This window comes from Megascapheus bottae, chromosome 2 (genome assembly GCF_031878675.1).
Source record: "Megascapheus bottae isolate mThoBot1 chromosome 2, mThoBot2.hap1, whole genome shotgun sequence".
In the NCBI taxonomy this organism is placed as follows: Eukaryota; Metazoa; Chordata; class Mammalia; order Rodentia; family Geomyidae; genus Megascapheus; species Megascapheus bottae.
The window spans coordinates 47289517-47310105 of record NC_143510.1 but is presented as its reverse complement, the minus strand read 5'-3'; the positions used below and the strand labels follow the sequence as shown (position 1 = coordinate 47310105).

Genomic DNA, 20589 nt, shown 5'->3' with positions numbered 1-20589 from the left:
CATCTCAGAAAATGGATTACTTTGGAGTCTAGTGGGAAAGATAGAGAATAAGAAATCTTAAACCACAGGTTCATTTGACAAATACTTTGGCCTATTAATGCTTTTAGTACATGTTGAATTTGAGGGAAAGAAACAACTGAATGGCTTCTTGAAAGAAAGTAAGATTTGAGTTGAATCTTAGATATAGGGTCAGATCTCAATGGGCAGAGATGAAAGAGAGGACATTGTAGGTCAGGCACCTGTTCAAGTGGAGGCAAGAAGGGATGAGGGGAGTCTGTAGGGGTAAATGATCGGCACTCTGCTTTGGGAAGATTACCTGGCAGAGGTGAAGGGCATAGTAGAGGTCAAGGCTTGGAGTCTGACTAGGAAGGATATAGTTGCCATAGCTTAGGAAAAGAGAGAAGAGTAATCCCTTTTCCTCAGTGGAATGGTCTTGTGAGTAGAAACATGGAACAAATGGTAGAGGAGACGGTAGTGGTAAGAACTCTAGGAGTCTTTGATAAGTGTGTGGAGCCCAAGGGAAGAACCTGAGGTTTAGAATCCCAGCAACTAGTGCTGGCTTTTAACTTGTTTCTCTGTTTCTCCATCTGTGAAATAGGAATTTAAGCATTTTATCTCTTTTGTGTGACTGCTGTGAGGACTTGGGGATATACTAAGTTACTAGTTGTGAAAATACTTTGGGAAGTAATGCTGCAAAACCAAACAAAACTCCTGAACAACAGCTCCTCTTCCTCTGCCAAAACCAAACAAACAATAAGACATCATCCTATTGTTTTAAAAAATACTCCCCCCCATGGGCCGGGAGTTTGGCCTAGTGGTTAAAGTGCTTGCCTAGCATGCACGAAGACCCAGGTTCGATTCCTTGGTACCACATACATACAAAAAAGCCGGAAGTGATGCTGAGGCTCAAGTGGTAGAGCTAGAGCCCCCCAAATAATTCCCTCCAAACAAGACATACAGTTTCCTATTGTTTCTGTTTTGCAAGAGATTTTGCCCCACCAATTTTCTAGTAGTTAATTGGACATAAGAGTCTCATAGGTTTTCCTACCTGGCTGTCATTGAACCTCCATCCTCAGATCTCAGCCTCCTGGGTAGCTATGATTACAGGCTTGAGGTGCCAATGCCTAGCTTCCTCTCTAAATTTCTGACTTGGAACATTCGGTCATTCAGTGCTCATCTTCTCAGATTCTAGGAGTGCCCTCCCCCAAACTTACGTATCCCTTAAATTTTGATTCTTGCCTTTTGTCACAATTTTCTTTTATTTAGTTTTTTTTGTTTGTTTTTTTGTTTTTGTTTTTTTTTGCCAGTCCTGGCTTGAACTCAGGGCCTGGACACTGTCCTTAAGCTTTTTCAAGGCTAGAGCTCTACCACTTGAGCCACAGCACCACTTCCAGCTTTTTCTAATGTATGTGGTACTGAGGAATCAAACCCTGGTCTTAGTGCATGCTAGGCAAGCACTCTACTACTAGACCAAACTCCTGGCCCCTCTTTTATTTAGTTTTAAGTATTTAAGTCCAAGATTAATGGAAGATGAGAATGAAAGTGGCTAAATAAAATGTCTTTAATTAATAGCTTAAGTATTTTGTTATTTTGTTTTTCCTTAGTTTACATTTTTTAATATATTTTTATTGTAATTAATAGAAGGGTTACATGATATTTGCCAGATAAGTGGTGCATTAATTCCCACACATTGATACCCTTTCACATGTCATGGTCCCCATTTCCCTTCCCCTCCCCCACCCCTCTTCTTGTTTTCCCCCCGTTCTAGTTTACATTTTTAATCTTCTATTTTTTTTTTGTTAGGTGCTGTTTGAACCTTTTAAAGGATTGATATATGAATTAGGAATAAGCATAGCTTAATATTTAGCAAGTGCCTGTTGTATGTCTGTGACATACTAGGCTTATGCTACATTATGTATATAAGCAGATTCTTACTACCTAAGAATCTGCTTTTTGTGATACCAACCTAGTTTCAGCTATAAACTGAGTTAGTGTCACCAGCATTAGCTATGCACCTTGGACCAATCTTTCATTATGGTAGAGAATATGAATGGTCCTTAGAGATAGACTGAGGTTAACTAGAAAATTATAAGGCACTTTTGCAAGTATATTATAGTATAGTCTTCCCCAGTAGCAGGTGATAAGAATGAATGCCACCAAGGTTATCTTGCCTTGCTTTGGAACTGTTGCTATCCTTGTGGACATTTGAAGAGTCCACATTCTTCTACCAGTGACTTTCCAGGAGCTCCTATGATCTCTCCTGCTTTTCCAAATGGAATGTTTACATACCCTTCAGGGCAGTGTTAAACAGCAAAAGCAAATTGACTCTTTACTTTCAAATCAATATTTGTATAATTATATAGCTGAATGGAATTACAGGTCTAGACATCTGTAATATTAATCTACATCTACTGGAGCATATTACTGCAGTTACATTTGAATTTGCTGCTTAACGTCTCTGGTGCAGCAGTGTGTGACTGTAAAGGAGACTGTTTTTTGTTTTATAGCTGTAACTGTCCTGGTATGTGACAGCTGCCCCAAAGGTATCCCCCTTTGATTGCCTTCTGTTCAGGAGCTTTCAGTGTTAGTGTTACATCTGGATCCAGGTGACTAATGAGTTACATATTCCATAGCAGATGCCACTGGCTAAGCTAGAAGTATGTGGCCTATTGAATCGGGAATTGCTCCCCACAAAGCTCTTGTCTAAAGTGACAGATATCTCCAGGATCTGCTTCAGTTGGGCTTTCTTGTAGTTGAGTTGGTCCCTTAATTACGTGTTTGGAGCCATTTATTTGAGGACTTGTACCTTGTTTGATACTAGAATTATTAAAAATTTTCACCTTTCCTCAGAATTCATCCAGTTGGCAAAAGACTTTGAGGATTTCCGTAAGAAGTGGCAGAGAACAGACCATGAGCTGGGGAAATACAAGGATCTTTTGATGAAAGCAGAATCTGAGCGTAGCGCTCTTGATGTTAAGTTAAAGCATGCGCGTAATCAAGTGGAGCTAGAGATCAAACGGAGACAACGAGCTGAGGCTGACTGTGAGAAGCTGGTATGTATTGTTTTATATGTAAGCACAATGGTTATATAATCATAAAACTTTTATAATATACAATAATATAAAAACAACTGGTAATATTTCCTTTTGTGACATGTACCCAGTTTTTCTTCCTCATTAAAGAACTAAAAGCAACATTTCCTCTGAAAGTCCTGCTCAGAGTATCTTCATCTGTACACATCTGTCTGCTCCACTACATTGATAGAGGCAAGGCAGTTCTAACTCATGGCTGTTTGGTTTCAGGATAAAGAACTGGATGTACTCAACCAATTGAGTAATGTGACTATCTTTTGTGTGTGTGTGACTATCATTTTGATGTACAGAGTAGGCCAGAAAGCCTTTACGAGGAGGGGCTAATCCATCTTAGTTTTTGTGTTGGATGCCTCACTAAGCTTCAGTTGTTGGCTTCTTTTATATTACAGCTTTGTATCTGTTTTAATGTGTTTTGTGCCACCATTTACAAAGGTTGGTGACTGCTTTGATCTGTAGAGGGAGCCAATAATTGACTTGATCAAATGACAAAAGTATTTTTGCTATATGAAATTTATTTTGGAACTCAAATTTTGCATTACTCTTTTCTTGGATTCCCAGTTTGATCTCAGAGTCTTGTAGCAGACATATGATTCTAGCTACAGCTCATCTTACTAGTCAGAAATCAGAGCTACAATCTGAACTTGGTGTGAATTAATATGCTGTTGGTGTAGCTGCCTTCCTGAAGTCCCATTTGCATAATGGTGTATTTTAATGTCTTCTGCCTGTCCCATAAATTTGAGGTGAAGCTTTCTCCCCTGGCTAGTTATGATGTTTTACTTTGCTTTGATCTGAAGGAACGACAAATTCAGCTGATTCGAGAGATGCTCATGTGTGACACATCTGGTAGCATTCAACTAAGCGAGGAGCAAAAATCAGCTCTGGCTTTTCTCAATAAAGGCCAACCATCCAGCGGCAATGCTGGCAACAAAAGGTGGGGGAACTGCATCTGTTGTTATCTGATCATGAGCAACACAGCTGTCAGAAATTCCTGTTATCTGAACTCTTCAATATACTGCTTCTGTAATGTGTGCTGATGAAAGCAGAAAAAGACTTTGGGGGAAGAGTATTGAGGAATTAAGGCCCCAGGGACTTTTTTTTTTTTAACTTTTTAATATTATTCAATATATGTATTTATTTTTGCTTTTGCTGGGTTTTGAATTCAGGGCCTGGGTTTTGTCCTTGAGCTACTCCTACCCACCCCCCAATCAAGGATAGTATTCTACTACTTAAGCCACAACTCTACTTCTAGGGGTTTTTTTTGTTGTTGTTTTTTAAGCAGTTAATTGGAGATAAGTATGTCTCAGGGCCTTTCCTGCCCAGGCTGGCTTCAGTGATTCTTGGATCTCAGCCTCCTGAGTAGCTAGGATTACAGGCATGAGACACTGGCACTCACCACTGTCCTTGGACTTTGTCAAGGCTAAAGCTCTATCACTTGAGCCTGAGCACCACTTCAAGCTTTTTCTATGTATGTGGTACTGAGGAATTGAACCTGGGTCTTCATGAATGCTAGGCAAGCACAAGCACTCTTAACACTAGGCTAAACTCCTGGCCCCTCCTTATTTTAATTTTATTTTTTTATAAATCTCTCCTTAGGATGTTGTTTCACCATGAGTAAAATTTTGATGTTGATGCTAAATTACAAATCAGTAACTAATCCTGTACATTGCTAAGAAACCTAAAGGTGAAAGTGACAGTTCAGCAATACTTTCAATGTCTGCTCTCCAGAGAGCTCTTACAGCTCTTCTGGTTTAGAAAAGCTGGTGTGAGCCAAGGCTAAATAATAATTTTGGTTTCATACTGTCACTATTTAAAATAGTCTCAGCTAGGCTTTGATTTTAACTCTCACAATAAAATAAGTAGGGAAAGGTCAGCACTCTTTCAGCTATTTGTTTTGTTGCCTGATTTATTTATGGGGTATCTTTATAACTAAGAAGCTGTACAGGCTTAATTTCTTACCAAAGCTGGGTAATACTCTCTTGTAGAAAGCAGCCACAATTGGGAATCAAATTAAAGCTCACTCTTCTGCCTTGTGAATTTTTAATAGCCGATAGTACAAACTCAGCAGGAAGTAACACCCATAGATCTGGCTGTAACTTTGAATTGCTGTTATGAGCCCTTTGTTGAAAAAGCAACTGTGCTGCACCTGTACTCATCCATATACATCTCATAAAATGTAGCCCACCACAGCTAGGTTTGAATTTGAAGATGTCACCATAAAGATGATAACTGCTATGATCTTGTTCACGTTAACCTGACCAGTGGGATTGTTGGGGAGTTTTGGTGCCTTTTATATTCCATAGTTTTGTGTCTGACATTGTATTTTGTCCATCTAGACTATCAACCATTGATGAATCTGGTTCCATTTTATCAGATATCAGCTTTGACAAGACGGATGAATCACTGGTAATAAACATTTGATCTTTGGGACTTTTCTGTTAGCCTTGTTCTCTTCTCTGGTCACCCTTTACTGTTTTATTTGTTGATACATTATAGAGTCTGAGCTAGCAATTTAAAATGAATCCACAGAAGCTATAAGATATTGGCTTATATATTTAGTTTCTAGATGTGAGAATGTAGAATTCAGGATTTAGCATGAGGTTAAGTTTACTGAAAGGGTCTCTGAGCTGCAGGTACTAATTGATTTTATCTTGACTTATTAAACCCCAGTTAGCCATAAAAAAAATAAAAATTCAGCAAAGCTGTGTGCAGGCAAGGTTTATTTGCTGCTCTTGTGGTGAATAGACTTGTGCCTTTTGTATCAGTTTGGATCTTGAGAAAATCTTACCTATATGTCACAAGGACTCCAATCAGAAGATGTGATGAGAATTTTTAGGCTATGAATAATGCTTTGATTAATGACAATTAACATGGCTAAACTTTTTGTTACCTTACTTTTCTGGAGGAGCACCCTCTCATCTCATGTTTGTATTTCTTCATAAAGTTATCTCTAGATGATTTAGTTTTTGATATTCAGGAGACTGATACTTACTGATTTGTGTTTTCTATGGCTGGCTCTTCCTAGCAAGCAAAATAATAAATCATAGGAAGTTATTGGTGGCTGTTTTTCTGACAGAGTGAAACAAGAAACAATTACTTGTTACTAGGTTAAGATACTTTTCCTCCAAAAAACAAACAACCCATACTATCAGCTGGTTTTTAAGGTAGATGTGTGCTGTGATATCTTCTTTCACTAAAGCTGAATCAACTTAACATCTAAATTAGCCAGGGAAATATTTATACTGCTGTTTTCTAAATGTTTCTAAACTATTTCTAGCTACTATGACTCTGTTTCAGGAACAGTCAGGAACAAATCACAGGTACATATTAAAATTAATACAAATAATAATAGTGAATTGAAATTAGACCATAAAAAGAGAAATCATTTTCTAGAGGTGAATCTCTCTTTTTTTTTTAAGGTCCGAAGGAGAGGAATGATCAAAAGATATAACCTTAAACTTAACTTTTGAAGTGGCAATGTTGTAGAGAAGATCTGGTAGACAGCAGCAACCCCTTAAAGGGCAAGAATTAAACTTGACATGCCCAGTGTAGTACCTAACATGCTGTAGGTTCTAAAACTAATTACAAAAATAATCAGAAATAAAGGACCAGACACCAGAAATAATCACGGTAGAAGTTGATTCTTTAACCTTCTCTTGTCTCTGTGGTATTGATTCCTGATTCTATTATAATAGCTTCAATTTTTAAAAGAAAACAGGTTAACTTCACTATATCTCTACAGCTACAACATTGGAGGCTTTCCCATTACCAGTCCTCAAATAGTTTAGGTAGCTTGGCTCCCAAAGGATTTCAAGTTTACTGTAGATATATTTGCATAGTGTTTACTAAAGAAATAAATTAACATACTGTAATTGTCAACAGGACTGGGATTCTTCCATGGTGAGGAATTTCAAACTGAAGAAAAGAGAGAAGAGGGTATGTATGGCTGATTTTGCTTTTGTATAAAGTAACACTAGGTGTTTTTATTTGCTTGATGTGATGGCCTACACCTGCAATCCTATTCCTGTGTAATCAGGATTCTGAGAATCATGAGTTTGGGACCAGCCTGGCCTGCATAGCAAGACTCAAGCAGAAAAGGAGTTTTGTTTTTCTATGGTCCTCAGATTTGAACTCTGAGATCTTGTGCTAGGCAAACACTCTATCACTTGAACTATACCCCCAGCCTACAAAGAGTTTTCTTTGGAAATTATGGCAAGCTACACCATTCCTGACATGCTACTCTAGCCATTGTTAAGCTCAAAACAAACAAATTTATACTGTAGAGCTATATTGATATTCCTTGAGATAGTGACTTAAGATAGAATTCTGTCCTAGTTCATTGGTCTGGGCTGCATCTCCATTCATTCACTAGAAAAGGATATGTTCAAATTTGTTGTCAATTGTCATATGAATTTTTATGTAAGGCTTTTATCCTCTTAATAAAATGTGTGACTAATGGGATATAGAGATCTGTTTGTGTGTACTTGTTTAGGATATTTGATATGTTTCCAAAGACTTCATGTCTTAGAATAGGATTACAGTTCCACTTTTCTGGTGCTGTCATCTAAATTTCTCCAACACTTGTTCCTTTTTCTACAGCACTGAGAATATTTTTGTGTTCATCTAACTTATTTTTCATGTGGAAATGGGCAATAAAAGAAAGCACATTGTTAGTTATTTACTGTAGCCCTGGTCGTTAGGGCTCACATCCAGTTTTCTGATAGAATAATTTTATCTTCTGTGCTTCAGATCTACTACTGTGCTTCAGATCTACTTGATACTAAAGATTTTGGTCCTTGTCCCTTCCCCCTCTCTAGCGCTCTAGTAGCCGACAGTTTGTTGATGGACCCCCTGGGCCTATAAAGAAAACTCGTTCCATTGGCTCCACAGTAGACCAGGTAATGAGTCAGGTCAAGAGAACTGGGATCATGAACCCATAAGAGCAGTGAAATGTCTGTGTCAACATAATAGTATTTGTTTGAGAAGATGTAATATTGGAGTTTTTCTATGTAATATGATCCTTATGATTCATAAGATTGGAATTATTGTGGTTAAGTAAACAGCGGTAAATTTGATTCTTTTTTGCTTGTGTATATTCCACATCACACATACACATATTTTTAAAGTCAGAGGTTTCAATTTAAAAATATTTTGTGTTAGTGCTACAACCTGAATTAAGGCTCAGCAGTTTTACCTAATCCCAAATAATCCTATAGCCATGGGCAAGTTAGGTTGTCTGTGTTCCTCCTTTCTTACAACTACTTTTGTTGCAGGGGAATGAATCCATAGTTGCAAAAACTACAGTGACTGTTCCCAATGATGGTGGGCCCATTGAAGCTGTGTCCACTATTGAGACGGTGCCATATTGGACCAGAAGCCGAAGGAAAACAGGTCTGTAGAATCTGAGTAAGCAGCATGTTTAGGTCTTATAAGCCCAGTACCTGGGAGGCTGAGGTAGGAAAATGGTGGCGAGTTTGAGTCCATCCTGTCTCATAGACAATTCATTCACCATGAATGAATACATGAATGCATGCATGAATAAAAGTGTGAATGAATTTCTAGTCTATATAAAAACAACTGGCAAAATTTAATGGAGTTGGTTTTTTAGAACCTTCAAATCAGGGGACAGTTAAAATGGGTCATTTCTTACTGCTGCCTACAGAGAACCAGAGGGCTGGTTGGTTGTACATGATTTACTTTTGGATTGTCACCATGGACAACTAGTCCCTTCCTAATAGTTGTTGGCATTCATTTATGAGTTATGGTTACAAATTGCTATTTATCAGTTACTGAAATAACGAGGCTGAAATTTAGAAGGAACAAAGTAATTAAGACAAAGTTTAAATTTGATTGTTTTCTAGGTACTTTACAAACTTGGAACAGTGATTCCACCCTTAGCAGCAGGCCAATGGAGCCAAGAACCGAGACAGACAATTTGGGCACACCACAAACAAATGGAGGGATGCGCTTACATGACTTTGTCTCTAAGACGGTAAATGTGTGATGGCTTCATTTTCTTTCAAGCATTTTTTTTTTTTCCCCTTAAACTCACAGCCTCATGCAGAACTCTACCAGAGATCCAGTTTTCTAGTCCTTTTTAACACTTTTTATTTGGTACCCTTCCTGAGGCTTGAATTCAGCATCTGGGCACTGTCTCTGAGCTTTTGAGACTGTTGTTGTTGTTGTTCAAGGCTAGTATACCTGAGCCATAGCTCTGTTGTCTGGCTTTTGGAGAGGTAAGAGTCTCAGACTTTCTTATCCAGTCTGGCTTCAAATTGTGGTCTACAGAGCTCAACCTCTTGACTAGTTAGATATAAACCACTGGCACCTAGCAGGCACTGGTCATTTTTGAGATAGTCTTAATTCCTGCTTAGGCATATGCTATTTTGAGCTTCTTATCTACGCTTTGATGACAGTCACATACCACTATGCTCAGCCTCTTCTTTTGAAATGGAGTTTTTTTTTTTGTTTTGTTTTGTTTTTTTGCCAGTGCTGGGCTTGAGCTCAGGGCCTGAGCACTGTCTTTGGACTTTCTCAAGGCTAGAGCTCTACCACTTGAGCCTCAGCACCACTTCCGGCTTTTTTCTATGTATGTGGTACCGAGGAATCGAACCCGGGTCTTCATGCATGCTAGGCAAGCACTTTAACCACTAGGCCAAACTCCCAGCCCCTTGAAATGGAGTTTTATGGATTTTTCTGCTTGGGCTAACCTTAAACACTTAAACAGTAATCATTCCATTAGATTTTTTTTTCCCGTTCTGGGGCATGAACTCAGGGCCTGAGCATTGTCCTTGGGCTTTCTCAAGGCTAGTGACTACCACTTTGAGCCACAGCACCATTTTCAGCTTTTTCTATGTATGTGGTACTGAGGAATTGAACCTAGGTCTTTGTGCATGCTAGGCAAGCACTCTACTACTAGGCCAAACTCCAGGCCTCCATTAGATTTTTTTTTTTTTTTTTTGCCAGTCCTGGAGACTGAACTCAGGGCCTGGGCACTATTGTTGGGCTTTCTCAAGGCTAGAACCCTACCACTTGAACCACAGCACCACTTCTGGCTTTTCTGTGTATGTGGCACTAAGGATTCAAACCTGGGTCTCCTTCATGCATGCTAGACAAGCATTCTACCACTAGGCCACACTCCCAGCCTGGTCATTCTAGTATTATCTACCCAAGTAGCTAGGATTAAAAGTGTGAGCCACAAGTACCCAAATATTTATTTATTCATTTGTGAGACAAAAATCTTACTATGCTGCCTAGGTTGGTGTTACTCATACTCAGTACTGAGATTGTAAGACTGTGGCGTTACTAATTAAAGAAAACAATTTATGGAATTTTGGGTAAGAACTGCATTTTTTTTCTTCTTTTGTATCATCTTGAGGCTTAAATACAGGGCTTAGACTCTGTCTCTGAGCTTTTTTTGCTCAAAGCAAGCATTCTACTATTTGAACCATAGCTTCACTTCTGGCTTTTTGGTAGTTAATTGGAGATAAGAGTTTCATGAAGCTGGGCGTGGTGGCTCTAACCTGTAATCCTAGCTACTCAGGAGGCTAAGATCTGAAGATCAAGGTTCAAAACCAGCCCTGGCACAAAAAGGACCTAAGACTCTTATCTCCACTTAAACCTCTAGAGAACGGGAAGTGGGGCTTGGCCCAAGAGTAGGGTGGTAGCCCTGAGCTGAAGAGCTCAGGGACAGTGCCCAGGCCAAGTTCAAGCCCCATGACCCACCAAAAAAAATAAAAAGGAAACTGTCATGGTGCCAGGCACAGTGGCTTACGCCTGTAATCCTAGCTGTTCAGGAAGCTGAGATTTGTGAGTGGCAGTTCTAAGCCAGCCCAAGCAATACAAAGTGAGAGACTCTTGAGACTTTTATCTTCAATTAATCACTAGAAAACAAGCCATGGGGCTGTGGCTCTAGGGCAGGGTGGTAGCCTTGAGCTGAAGAGCTCAAAGACAATACCCAGGTACTGGGCTAGGGTGCTAGCTTTGAGCTGAAGAGCTCAAGGGACAGTGAGTGCCCAGGTCCAGAGTTCAAGCCCCACGACCAGCCAAAAAAAAAAAAACATACATAATATACATACACACATTATGTATACACATATGTATATACATATATATATATATAATTTTGTTGTTTATTATTAAGGTGTTGTGTAGAGGGGTCACAAGTCAGGTAATGGGTACGTAAGTTTGGGACAATGTCACCTCTTTCCTGCTTTCCCCCAGATCCCCTTCCTGTCCCTGTCCACAGTCGCATAGTTCTTTTTTTTTTTTTTTTAAGGTTGGTCCCGGGGCTTGATCAACCTTGGGTGTGGGTTCTTTTTTTTTTTTTTTTTTTGCCAGTCCTGGGTTTGGGCTCAGGGCTTGAGCACTGTCCTTGAGCTTTCTCAAGGCCAGAGCTCTCCCACTTGAGCCACAGCACCACTTCTGGCTTTTTTCTATGTATGTGGTACCGAAGAATCAAACCGCGGTCTTTGTGCATGCTAGGCATGCACTCTACCACTAGGCCAAACTCCCAGCCCCTGTGCCTGGGTTCTATACCTGAGTTCATTAGCTCAAGGCTAGCACTCTACCACCTGAACCATAGCACCACTTCCTTCCTTTTTTGCTTTTTGAGAGTTACATTTTAAAATGGCTTAGAAAGTTGACACATACTAAGTCCTCAATAGATGTTGGCAATTTCATAATTCATTTATTCTGTTCCTTCTATCCTATTTTATCCTCAGGTTATTAAACCCGAATCCTGTGTTCCATGTGGAAAGCGGATAAAATTTGGCAAACTGTCTCTGAAGTGTCGAGATTGTCGTGTGGTCTCACATCCAGAGTGTCGGGACCGCTGTCCTCTTCCCTGCATCCCTACCCTTATAGGAACACCTGTTAAGATTGGAGAGGTGTGACTCATGGACACTGTTATTGTGTGGCTTCTTTAGCCTTTTAGAAACTTAATGTCAGCTTTTATTCTAAAATTATAGCACTTGTAGCAGTCTTGCTGGTGTTTATCTGTTTAATCTTTCTAAACCAAACTCTTCTCTCTTTATTCCTCTTTCCTTGCTTTCTTTCCTGCCTTGCTCATTTTCTTTTCTAGTCCTATCCTATCCTGCTCTGGAAAATTTCAGGCATACAGAGAGATTAGTCATACAGAAATTAACCCTGAGTTCTTTCTTTTTTTGCTGGTCATGTGGCTTGAACTCAGGGTTTGGGCATTATCCCTGAGCAATTTCTCTCAAGGCTAGCATTGTACCACTTTGAACCACAGTGCCACTTCTGGCTTTCTGGTGGTTAATTGGAGATAAATTTCATGGACTTTCCTGCCTGAGCTGGCCTTGAACATTGATTCTCAGATCTCAGCCTCCTGAGTAGCAATGTGTGAGCCACTGGTACCTGCCAACCCTGAATTCTTATAACTTCCATGATTATTAACGTGAGGCTTTTGAGTCAATTCTTGAGTCTTTTTTTCTTGGGGGAGGGAGAGGATGGGGTCATGGGGTTTGAATTCTGGGTCTGGGTGCTTTCCCTGAGTCTTCAGCTCAAGGCTACCACCCTACCCCTGGAGCCACAGCACCACTTCCAGTTTTCTAGTGGATAATTGGAGATAAGAGTCTCCTTCTTTAGTGCCTGGGCTGGCTTTGAACCTAGATCCTCAGATCTTAGCCTCCTGAGTAGCTGGGATTATAGCCCAAGGCCCTGGTTCAAGTCCCACGACTGGCAAAAAAAAAAAAAAATAGAACTATGGATGTTGGCTCTGGTGGCTCACATCTTTAGTCCTAGCTACTTCGGAGGCTGAGCTGTAAGGATTGTAGTTTGAAGCCCTGACAGGAATGTTCAAGATACTCTTGTTCCTAATAAACTACTCAGAAAAAAGCCAGAAGTGATTCTGTGGCTCAAATGATAGAGTGCTAGCCTTGAACAAAAGAAGTTCAAAGACAGCACCCAGTCTCTGAGGTCAAGCCTTAGGATCAGTGCATGCACATGCACGTGTGCACACACGTGCACACACACACACACACAAATAGAACCATGGAGTTCTCTCTGTGTAGAGTTGCATTGTAAGGTTTATTAAGTAATTTTTTTAATGAGAATAAAGTGTAAAATGAGTTATTTATTATTATTTTTTTATTAGTCTTGCTCTGATAGCCTTTGCCAGTACCCATCTATGATCCTTTTGCCTCTGCCTCCTGGAATATTGGAGTTTCAAGGCATGTGTAGCAAAGGTTTTATTTATTTATTTTTGTCAGTTGTGGGGCTTGAACTCTGGGTCTGGGCACTGTTCCTGAGCTCTTTAGCTCAAGGCTAACACTCTACCACTTGAACTACAGTGCCACTTTCGGTTTTCTGATGATTAATTGGAGAAAGTTTCAGTCTCCTGAGTAGCTAGGATTACAGGTGTGAGCCAGGGATTCCTGGCTAGACTTTATTTTTTGAGTAGTAAATTAGCTCACATTAAAGGCTCTTTCTGTAATTTCTTGCTTGCTTTCTTCTGGAGCTGGTGGTCTTAGTCCTTGTTCCTGTAAAAATGGAGTATGTGGTCCCAGTTTGGAGGTAGAAGATATAACTAAGAATCTGTTATGTTTTGTTTCATTTCAGCACACTGGGAATTAAACCACGGCTTGGGAATGTGAGATAAGTGTTCTACCAAGCCATACTCCCAGCCTAAGATCTCAGTTTTAATAGATGCTTCAAAAATAGGCATTTAAAAGTATTAGTATTAGTATTAGTGATAATTCTATACACATGGTCTTCACTTGTTCTAAATAGTATAAATAATAATTGAAAGGTTTCTTTCAGGGAATGTTGGCTGATTTTGTGTCCCAGACGTCTCCAATGATCCCCTCCATTGTTGTCCACTGTGTAAATGAAATTGAACAAAGAGGGCTGACTGAGGTAAGAATCAACTTGGGAAAAGTGGATTTGCTATTTGTGCTGTTTATATTTAGGAGTTTCTTAAAGTGTCATCTTGATAATAGACAGGCTTATACAGGATCTCAGGATGTGACCGGACAGTGAAAGAGCTGAAAGAGAAATTCCTCAGAGTGAAAACAGTGCCTCTCCTCAGCAAAGTGGATGACATCCATGCCATCTGCAGCCTTCTAAAAGACTTCCTTCGAAACCTCAAAGAACCCCTTCTGACCTTTCGGCTAAACAAAGCCTTTATGGAAGCAGCGGGTAAGAGCAGATCTTAGTACTGCAATGTGAGTTCCACCAGGCCTGGAATTTTTTCCTACTTTTCACTGCTTTATCTGTTGCTTAGTACAGAGCTTCACACAGTAAGTAGGTGCCTTAACCAGTAATTTGGTGGATGAGTCACTGCATACATGCCTGCTTTTTTATGTTTTAAACTATTTGGGTTATTTATTAAGTGTTTTTTGTTGTTGCTTTTTTGGTTTTTTTTTAAGTTTTAGGTTATCCTTTTGAAGTTAGAATTATCTTTGATTCCTTTTCTTTCTGCTCCAAATCTTGTCAGCAGCTTTGTAAAATGTATCTTAAATTTGGTATTTGTCGAGAATGGTAGTTGAAGAATGACTGCCTCTAACGATGAACTCTTTCACCAGGATGTGGTAAGAATATGCTAACAGATTGTCCTGTTTCTACTCATAACTTCTTTTTTTTTTTTTTGCCAGTCCTGGGCTTGAGCTCAGGGCCTGAGCACTGTCCTTGGACTTTCTCAAGGCTAGAGCTCTACCACTTGAGCCTCAGCACCACTTCCGACTTTTTTCTATGTATGTGGTACCGAGGAATCGAACCTGGGTCTTCATGCATGCTAGGCAAGCACTTTAACCACTAGGCCAAACTCCCAGCCCCTCTACTCATAACTTCTGTAGTATGATCTTCATACAGGAGCTAGAGTGGTCCTTTTAAAATTTAAGATGATCTGCAGAAGTCATGAGTAGAAGCAATGATGTTCCTCTGGCCTCAGTACCCTGCAGTGACTTGCTGCCACTGTGATTTGGTTCCCGATTACATCTCCAATGCCATTTTGTTCAGTGCCTTCCTTTCTCTTCATCTTGTTACTCTGGAATTCTTGCATGTCTTTAGAATATATTAATTTTACTTCCTGCATTGAGTCCTTAACATTTTTCTATTGTTTCAGCCTCAAATGTTCTTCATCTAGGGACTTACTTGTTTTGTTGCTTTATTTCTTTCAAGCTTCTCTTTAGTTAACTTGTCCTCAAAACACCATTCCTAAAATAATAGTCCCTTCTTCTCTTTTTCTTTTTTGTTGGTCATGGGACTTGAACTCTGGGCCTGGGCGCTGTCCCTGAGCTCTTTAGCTCAAGGCTACCACCCTACCCCTTGAGCCACAGATCCACTTTTGTTTTTTTTTCTGGTGGTTAATTGGAGATAAGAATCTCATGGACATTTGTGCCCAGGCTGGTTTTGAACCTCGATCCTCAGATCTTAGCCTCCTGAGTAGCTAGGATTACAGGCACTGCGCCCCATTTCCCTTTTCTTTCTAGCTTCTTCAACATCATATTTTCTTTTTGTTTTTTGGTAGTATTTGGGTTTTAAACTCAGAGCCCCATGCCTGCATGCTAGTGCTCTTCCACTTGAGCCAGTCTTCTTTTTGCTGGTTATTTTGGCGATAGAGTCTAGTGAACTTTTTTGCCAGGCTGGCCTGAAACCACAGTCCTTGGGATCTCTGCTCCTTAGTAATTACGGTTATAGGAAAGAACTATCAGCACCTGACTCCATATTTTCTTTATATATATATCACTGCCTGATAGGTATTTGCTTTTGGACTAAATCCTAATAGAATATATGTTCTTAAGGTGAATACTTTTTTTTTTTTTAAATTTGTTTGTGGTTTTAATCCCCAACTCTTAGAATAGTATATAGCATACCTTTACAATGTCTTACTAGTGACTATCTTGTAGGTAATTTTTAACTGCAGGTTGCTTGCCTACCTTCCTAGTAAATGGTTGCTTCCTGCTTTCCCTACCAAATTGCAAGGGTGATTTTTGAGAGATTCTGACTTCTAATATTGAGCTGCTGGCCAGTATCCTGCTCGTTAATGAAAGTAGAGCCTGATGAAGTCATGAACCTAATCAGAACCTTTCTGAAGCTTACTGTATAGATGAGACTTTGTGGTCGATAACTTGGAAGCCCGCTGTCAAGGGAAGGAAGTCTAGACCTCTTGGCGTTTTCTTTTCATTTACAGAAATCACAGATGAAGACAACAGCATAGCTGCCATGTACCAGGCTGTCAGTGAACTGCCCCAGGCCAATAGGGACACATTAGCCTTTCTCATGATTCACTTGCAGAGGTGAGAGAGCAGAAACTTCTGAGAGTTAGGGAATTTTCCAAGGAGAGGAAAATATGGGTTAGATGTTTGAAGTATGAGTGGTGAATTGCTTTCTTGTAGAATTTACATTTTAATCTACATTTAAGGAGAAGAGCAAGTCTTCTAATTTAATACTCCTCTGCTTAGAGTGGCTCAGAGTCCCAACACTAAAATGGATGTTGCCAATTTGGCCAAAGTCTTTGGCCCTACAATAGTTGCCCATGCTGTGCCCAATCCAGACCCAGTGACAATATTACAGGATGTCAAGCGTCAACCCAAGGTAGGATGGAATAGGGGAGAGAGGGAAGGGGAAAAGGATGGGGAGAGAATGCAGTATAATAACATGAAAGAAAGAGAGCCTTGAGCTTTGGAAGCTTGTAAACATATTTGGTGCCTTTTAGGTGGTAGAGCGTCTGCTTTCACTGCCCTTGGAATACTGGAGTCAGTTCATGATGGTGGAGCAAGAGAACATCGATCCCCTGCGGGTCATTGAAAACTCAAATGCCTTTTCAACACCACAGACACCAGATATTAAAGGTCAGGCCTAAGTTGTGCTTCTTCAGAGGGGCTTGCCTCTTCAGTTTTCCCTATATTTTAGCTGTAGCTGTTTGATACTCATATTCTCAACAAAAATTAAGTTTATCTTAAAGATTCTAATGTTAAAGGAGAAATTGCACATTTCTACCATCCTGGTATTTTTTTTTACCTCTCTTTTTCCTTTTTTCTTTTTGGTGATACTTAGTGCCAAAAAGAGTCTTAACACTTGCTACAGGCTTTACCACTTGAGCCATGCCTGATCATATATTTCTTTCTTCTATTGATGTCATACCAAATTTTAAAATATCCAGTAGTTAGATATAACTTGTTCTTATTTCACATAGCATATTGTGACAGGTTTTTTATTATTATTATTATTGTTGTTGCCACATAAACTTATTTTGTTGGTTGTAAATGCTTATTGACTTAAATATTCTGTTAAATGTTGACATTTTTTGGTTAAAAGTTACAAGTAATGCTATAGCTATATGTATATACCTAGTGATAAATTCCTGAATAGAAATTAAAGGGCTTGGTCATTTTTGTGTTTCTAGGTGTATTTTTACCAACTTGATTTCTGTTTGTTTATTTTTGCCAGTTCTGGTCTTGAACTCAGGGCCTGAGCACTCTCTTTGGACTCTACCACTTGAGCCTCAGCACCACTTCTGGCTTTTTTCTATGTATGTGGTACCAAGGAGTCAAACCCAGGTCTTTGTGCATGCTAGGCAAGCACTCTATCACTAGGCCAAACTCCCAGCCTCGATTTCTCTGTTTCTTTTTCTTTTTTTTTTTGTCAGTCGTGGGGCTCGAGCTCTGGGCCTGGGGGTTGTCCCTGAGCTCTTCAGCTCAAGGCTACTGTCCTCACTTCCTGTTTTCCTGTTTTCTGGTGATTAATTGAAGATAAGAGTCTCACAGTCTTGTCTTTCGTGCCTGAACTGACTTTGAATTGTGGTCCTCAGATCTCAGCCTTCTGAGTAACTAGATTACGGATGTGAGCCATTGCTTCTGGCTCTTTTTGTTTTTGTTTTGTTTTTTGTTTGGTGGAACTGGGGATTGAACTCATAGACTTTTACAGTGGAGAAGTACAACTTGAGCTACACATTCCCTGGATGAAATGTTAGATTTTGGTTGATGATATTGCTGAGATTTGAACTGAGGGCCTTGCAACACTTGCTAGTCAGAAGTTCTATAATTATAGGTATGCTTCTAGCCTTGTTGCTTTGTCAGAGAAATTCTCATTTTTGCTCACATTGGCCTTGACTGTGATCCTCCTATTTAAACTTCTCTCATAGCTAGGATGACAGGCATCTGCTACCATATCCATCTTATTTATGGAGATGGAGTTTCACAAACTTTTTGCTAGGCTGGCCTCAAACCCCAGTCCTCTGGATAACTGGCTGAGTTGGGCCTGTGTAGGCCCGAGTTGACTTTGTGGGGGGAGGGGTGGGGGGGGGCTTTGAACTCAAGGCTTAGCCACTGTCCCTGAGCTATTTTGCTCAAGGCTAGTGCTCTACCACTGAAGCCACAGCTCCACTTCTGGTGTTCTGGTGGTTCATTGGAGATAAGAATCTCACAGACTCAGGTCCGGGAGTTTGGCCTACTGGTGGAATGCTTACCTAGCACGAATACCGGGGTTTGATTCCTCAGTACCACATACATAGAAAAATGCCAGAAGTAGTGCTGAGGCTCAAGTGGTAGAGCTCTAGCCTTGAGAAAGTCCAAGGGCAGTGCTCAAGCCCAGGACTGGCAAAAAAAAACAAAAACAAAACAACAAAAAAACCCCAAATCTCATAGAGTCTCCTTTCCAGGGTGACTTAGAACTATGATCCTCAGATCTCAGCCTCCTGAGTAGCTGGAATCACAGGCAGGAACCATTAGTGCTCAGCCCAAGTTGATCTCTTAAAAGCGTTCCACCCACAGTTGTGTATGATTAAGGTGGAAATTCCTTCTTAAGGAAGCACATTATTCCAGTACATGTAAAAATCAATGTTCAGATGTTAGATGTATGAAGTTTGGAGTTTGAGAATGAAAGTATATGTCAAGTATTCACTGAATAGTTGCCTGCATGGTTTTAAATATAGCATCAGTATGTTACAAAATGATGACAAAAATGATCTGTGAGATGTCGCTAGGTATCTAAACTTAGCTCTTAAGTACTTTAGAAGGCAGTCAGCTTTAAACTGACCATCTTCAAAGGTGCGTTATTTTTTTCCTTTCTCTTTTAAAAATATGTCTGATCTTTGTTTGAAGTGAGCTTACTGGGGCCTGTGACCACGCCTGAGCACCAGCTTCTCAAGACTCCTTCATCAAGTTCCCTGTCACAGAGAGTCCGCTCCACCCTCAGCAAGAACACTCCCAGGTGCGCAGAATTGCCTTCTTATAAATAAAAAATGACTGTTTCCTTTGACTTTTTCCCTACCATATTGGAACTTACTGAAAGAAAAAGTAAAGTAGATCTTAAGCTAGAAACTAAAAAGGAAACTTAGAGACCTAGTGCCAGTGTCTTATATCTATAATCCTAGTTACCCAAAAAGTAGAGGGTCATGGTTTGAAGTCAACCTGGGCAAGAAAAAAAAGTTGGTAAGCCTTCATCTCAACTAATAGAAAGCTGGGAGCTCTAGTTCAAGCCTTTCACCCCAGCTATGGAGAAGGCTAATAAGATCAGAAGGATAGGAGCTCCAGCCAGCCTGGGCCCAAAAGGTCTTGAAGATTGATCTCAAAAACAAACACTAGGTGTGGTGGTGTGCCTCTGTTACCCCAACTATGACAGGAAGCACAAATAGGAAGATTTCAGTCCAGGCTTTAGCTAGACAAAAAGCAATGCGTTGTCTCAAAAATAATGAACAAAAGGGATTGGAGGCATAGCTCAAGTGGTAGATTGCCTAGGTATGAATCCCTGAATTCAAAGCCCAATACTGTCGGAAAAAGGAAGTGTCTGGTTATGTGTGGTAGTACATGTCTTTTAATGTCAGCTCTTGCAGTCTCAGGCAAGAGTGTGAGCTTTAGACCAGCCTGGCCTACATAATGAGACTATTTCAGAAAGACAAAGTAGAAGAGTCTGAGGCCAGGTACCTAGTGGCTCATGCCACTGAGGCTGAGATCTTGAGTATTACCATTTAAAACCAGCCCTGGCAAAAAAGTCCATGAGGCTCATGCCTTCAGTCAACCATCAGAAGCCAAAAGTGGAGCCAGGGCTCAAGTGGTAGATTGCTAGATTTTAGCGAAAAAGTTCAGAGACAATTTCTAGGACTGGTGCCACACACACACACACACACACAATAGAAAAATAGAAAGGACTTTACTACTTTCATTTCAGTAATAAGCATATATCAAAGAATAATTGTCTAAGGTTTCCTGCTTTTTAAAGTCAGTTATATCTGCTAACATTGCAATTGTTTATTATTTTTCTTTTCATAGAATATTTTCTGATTCTTTTCTTTTTTGTAGATTTGGGAGCAAAAGCAAGTCTGCCACCAACCTAGGACGACAAGGCAACTTTTTTGCTTCTCCAGTCCTCAAGTGAATTCACCCTGCCTGCCGCTTGCCAGCATTTACTGACTGCAAGAAATGGCACACCTGTATTCTCTGCTCTGCAGCCTCCTGTACTCATTACTACTTTTAGCATTCTCCAGGCTTTTAATCAAGTTTAATTGTGCATGAGGGTTTTATTAAAACTACAATATATA

At 40.0% G+C, this 20589-nt stretch overlaps 1 protein-coding gene across 1 annotated transcript in view; it reads left to right on the top strand.

Annotated features, from left to right (window-relative positions):
* Window positions 1-20589, top strand: part of Racgap1 (Rac GTPase activating protein 1) — a 30755-nt gene extending 10166 nt beyond the window's left edge. Inside the window, exons 3-17 of the mRNA XM_090325520.1 lie at window positions 2851-3053; window positions 3887-4023; window positions 5426-5495; window positions 6972-7025; window positions 7907-7987; window positions 8363-8480; window positions 8951-9081; window positions 11813-11977; window positions 13872-13967; window positions 14051-14249; window positions 16243-16348; window positions 16514-16646; window positions 16768-16903; window positions 19154-19262; window positions 20351-20589. Coding sequence (XP_090181646.1) covers window positions 2851-3053; window positions 3887-4023; window positions 5426-5495; window positions 6972-7025; window positions 7907-7987; window positions 8363-8480; window positions 8951-9081; window positions 11813-11977; window positions 13872-13967; window positions 14051-14249; window positions 16243-16348; window positions 16514-16646; window positions 16768-16903; window positions 19154-19262; window positions 20351-20426 — 1814 coding nt within the window. The 3' untranslated portion in view covers window positions 20427-20589. The remainder of the gene's footprint in view (window positions 1-2850; window positions 3054-3886; window positions 4024-5425; window positions 5496-6971; window positions 7026-7906; window positions 7988-8362; window positions 8481-8950; window positions 9082-11812; window positions 11978-13871; window positions 13968-14050; window positions 14250-16242; window positions 16349-16513; window positions 16647-16767; window positions 16904-19153; window positions 19263-20350) is intronic.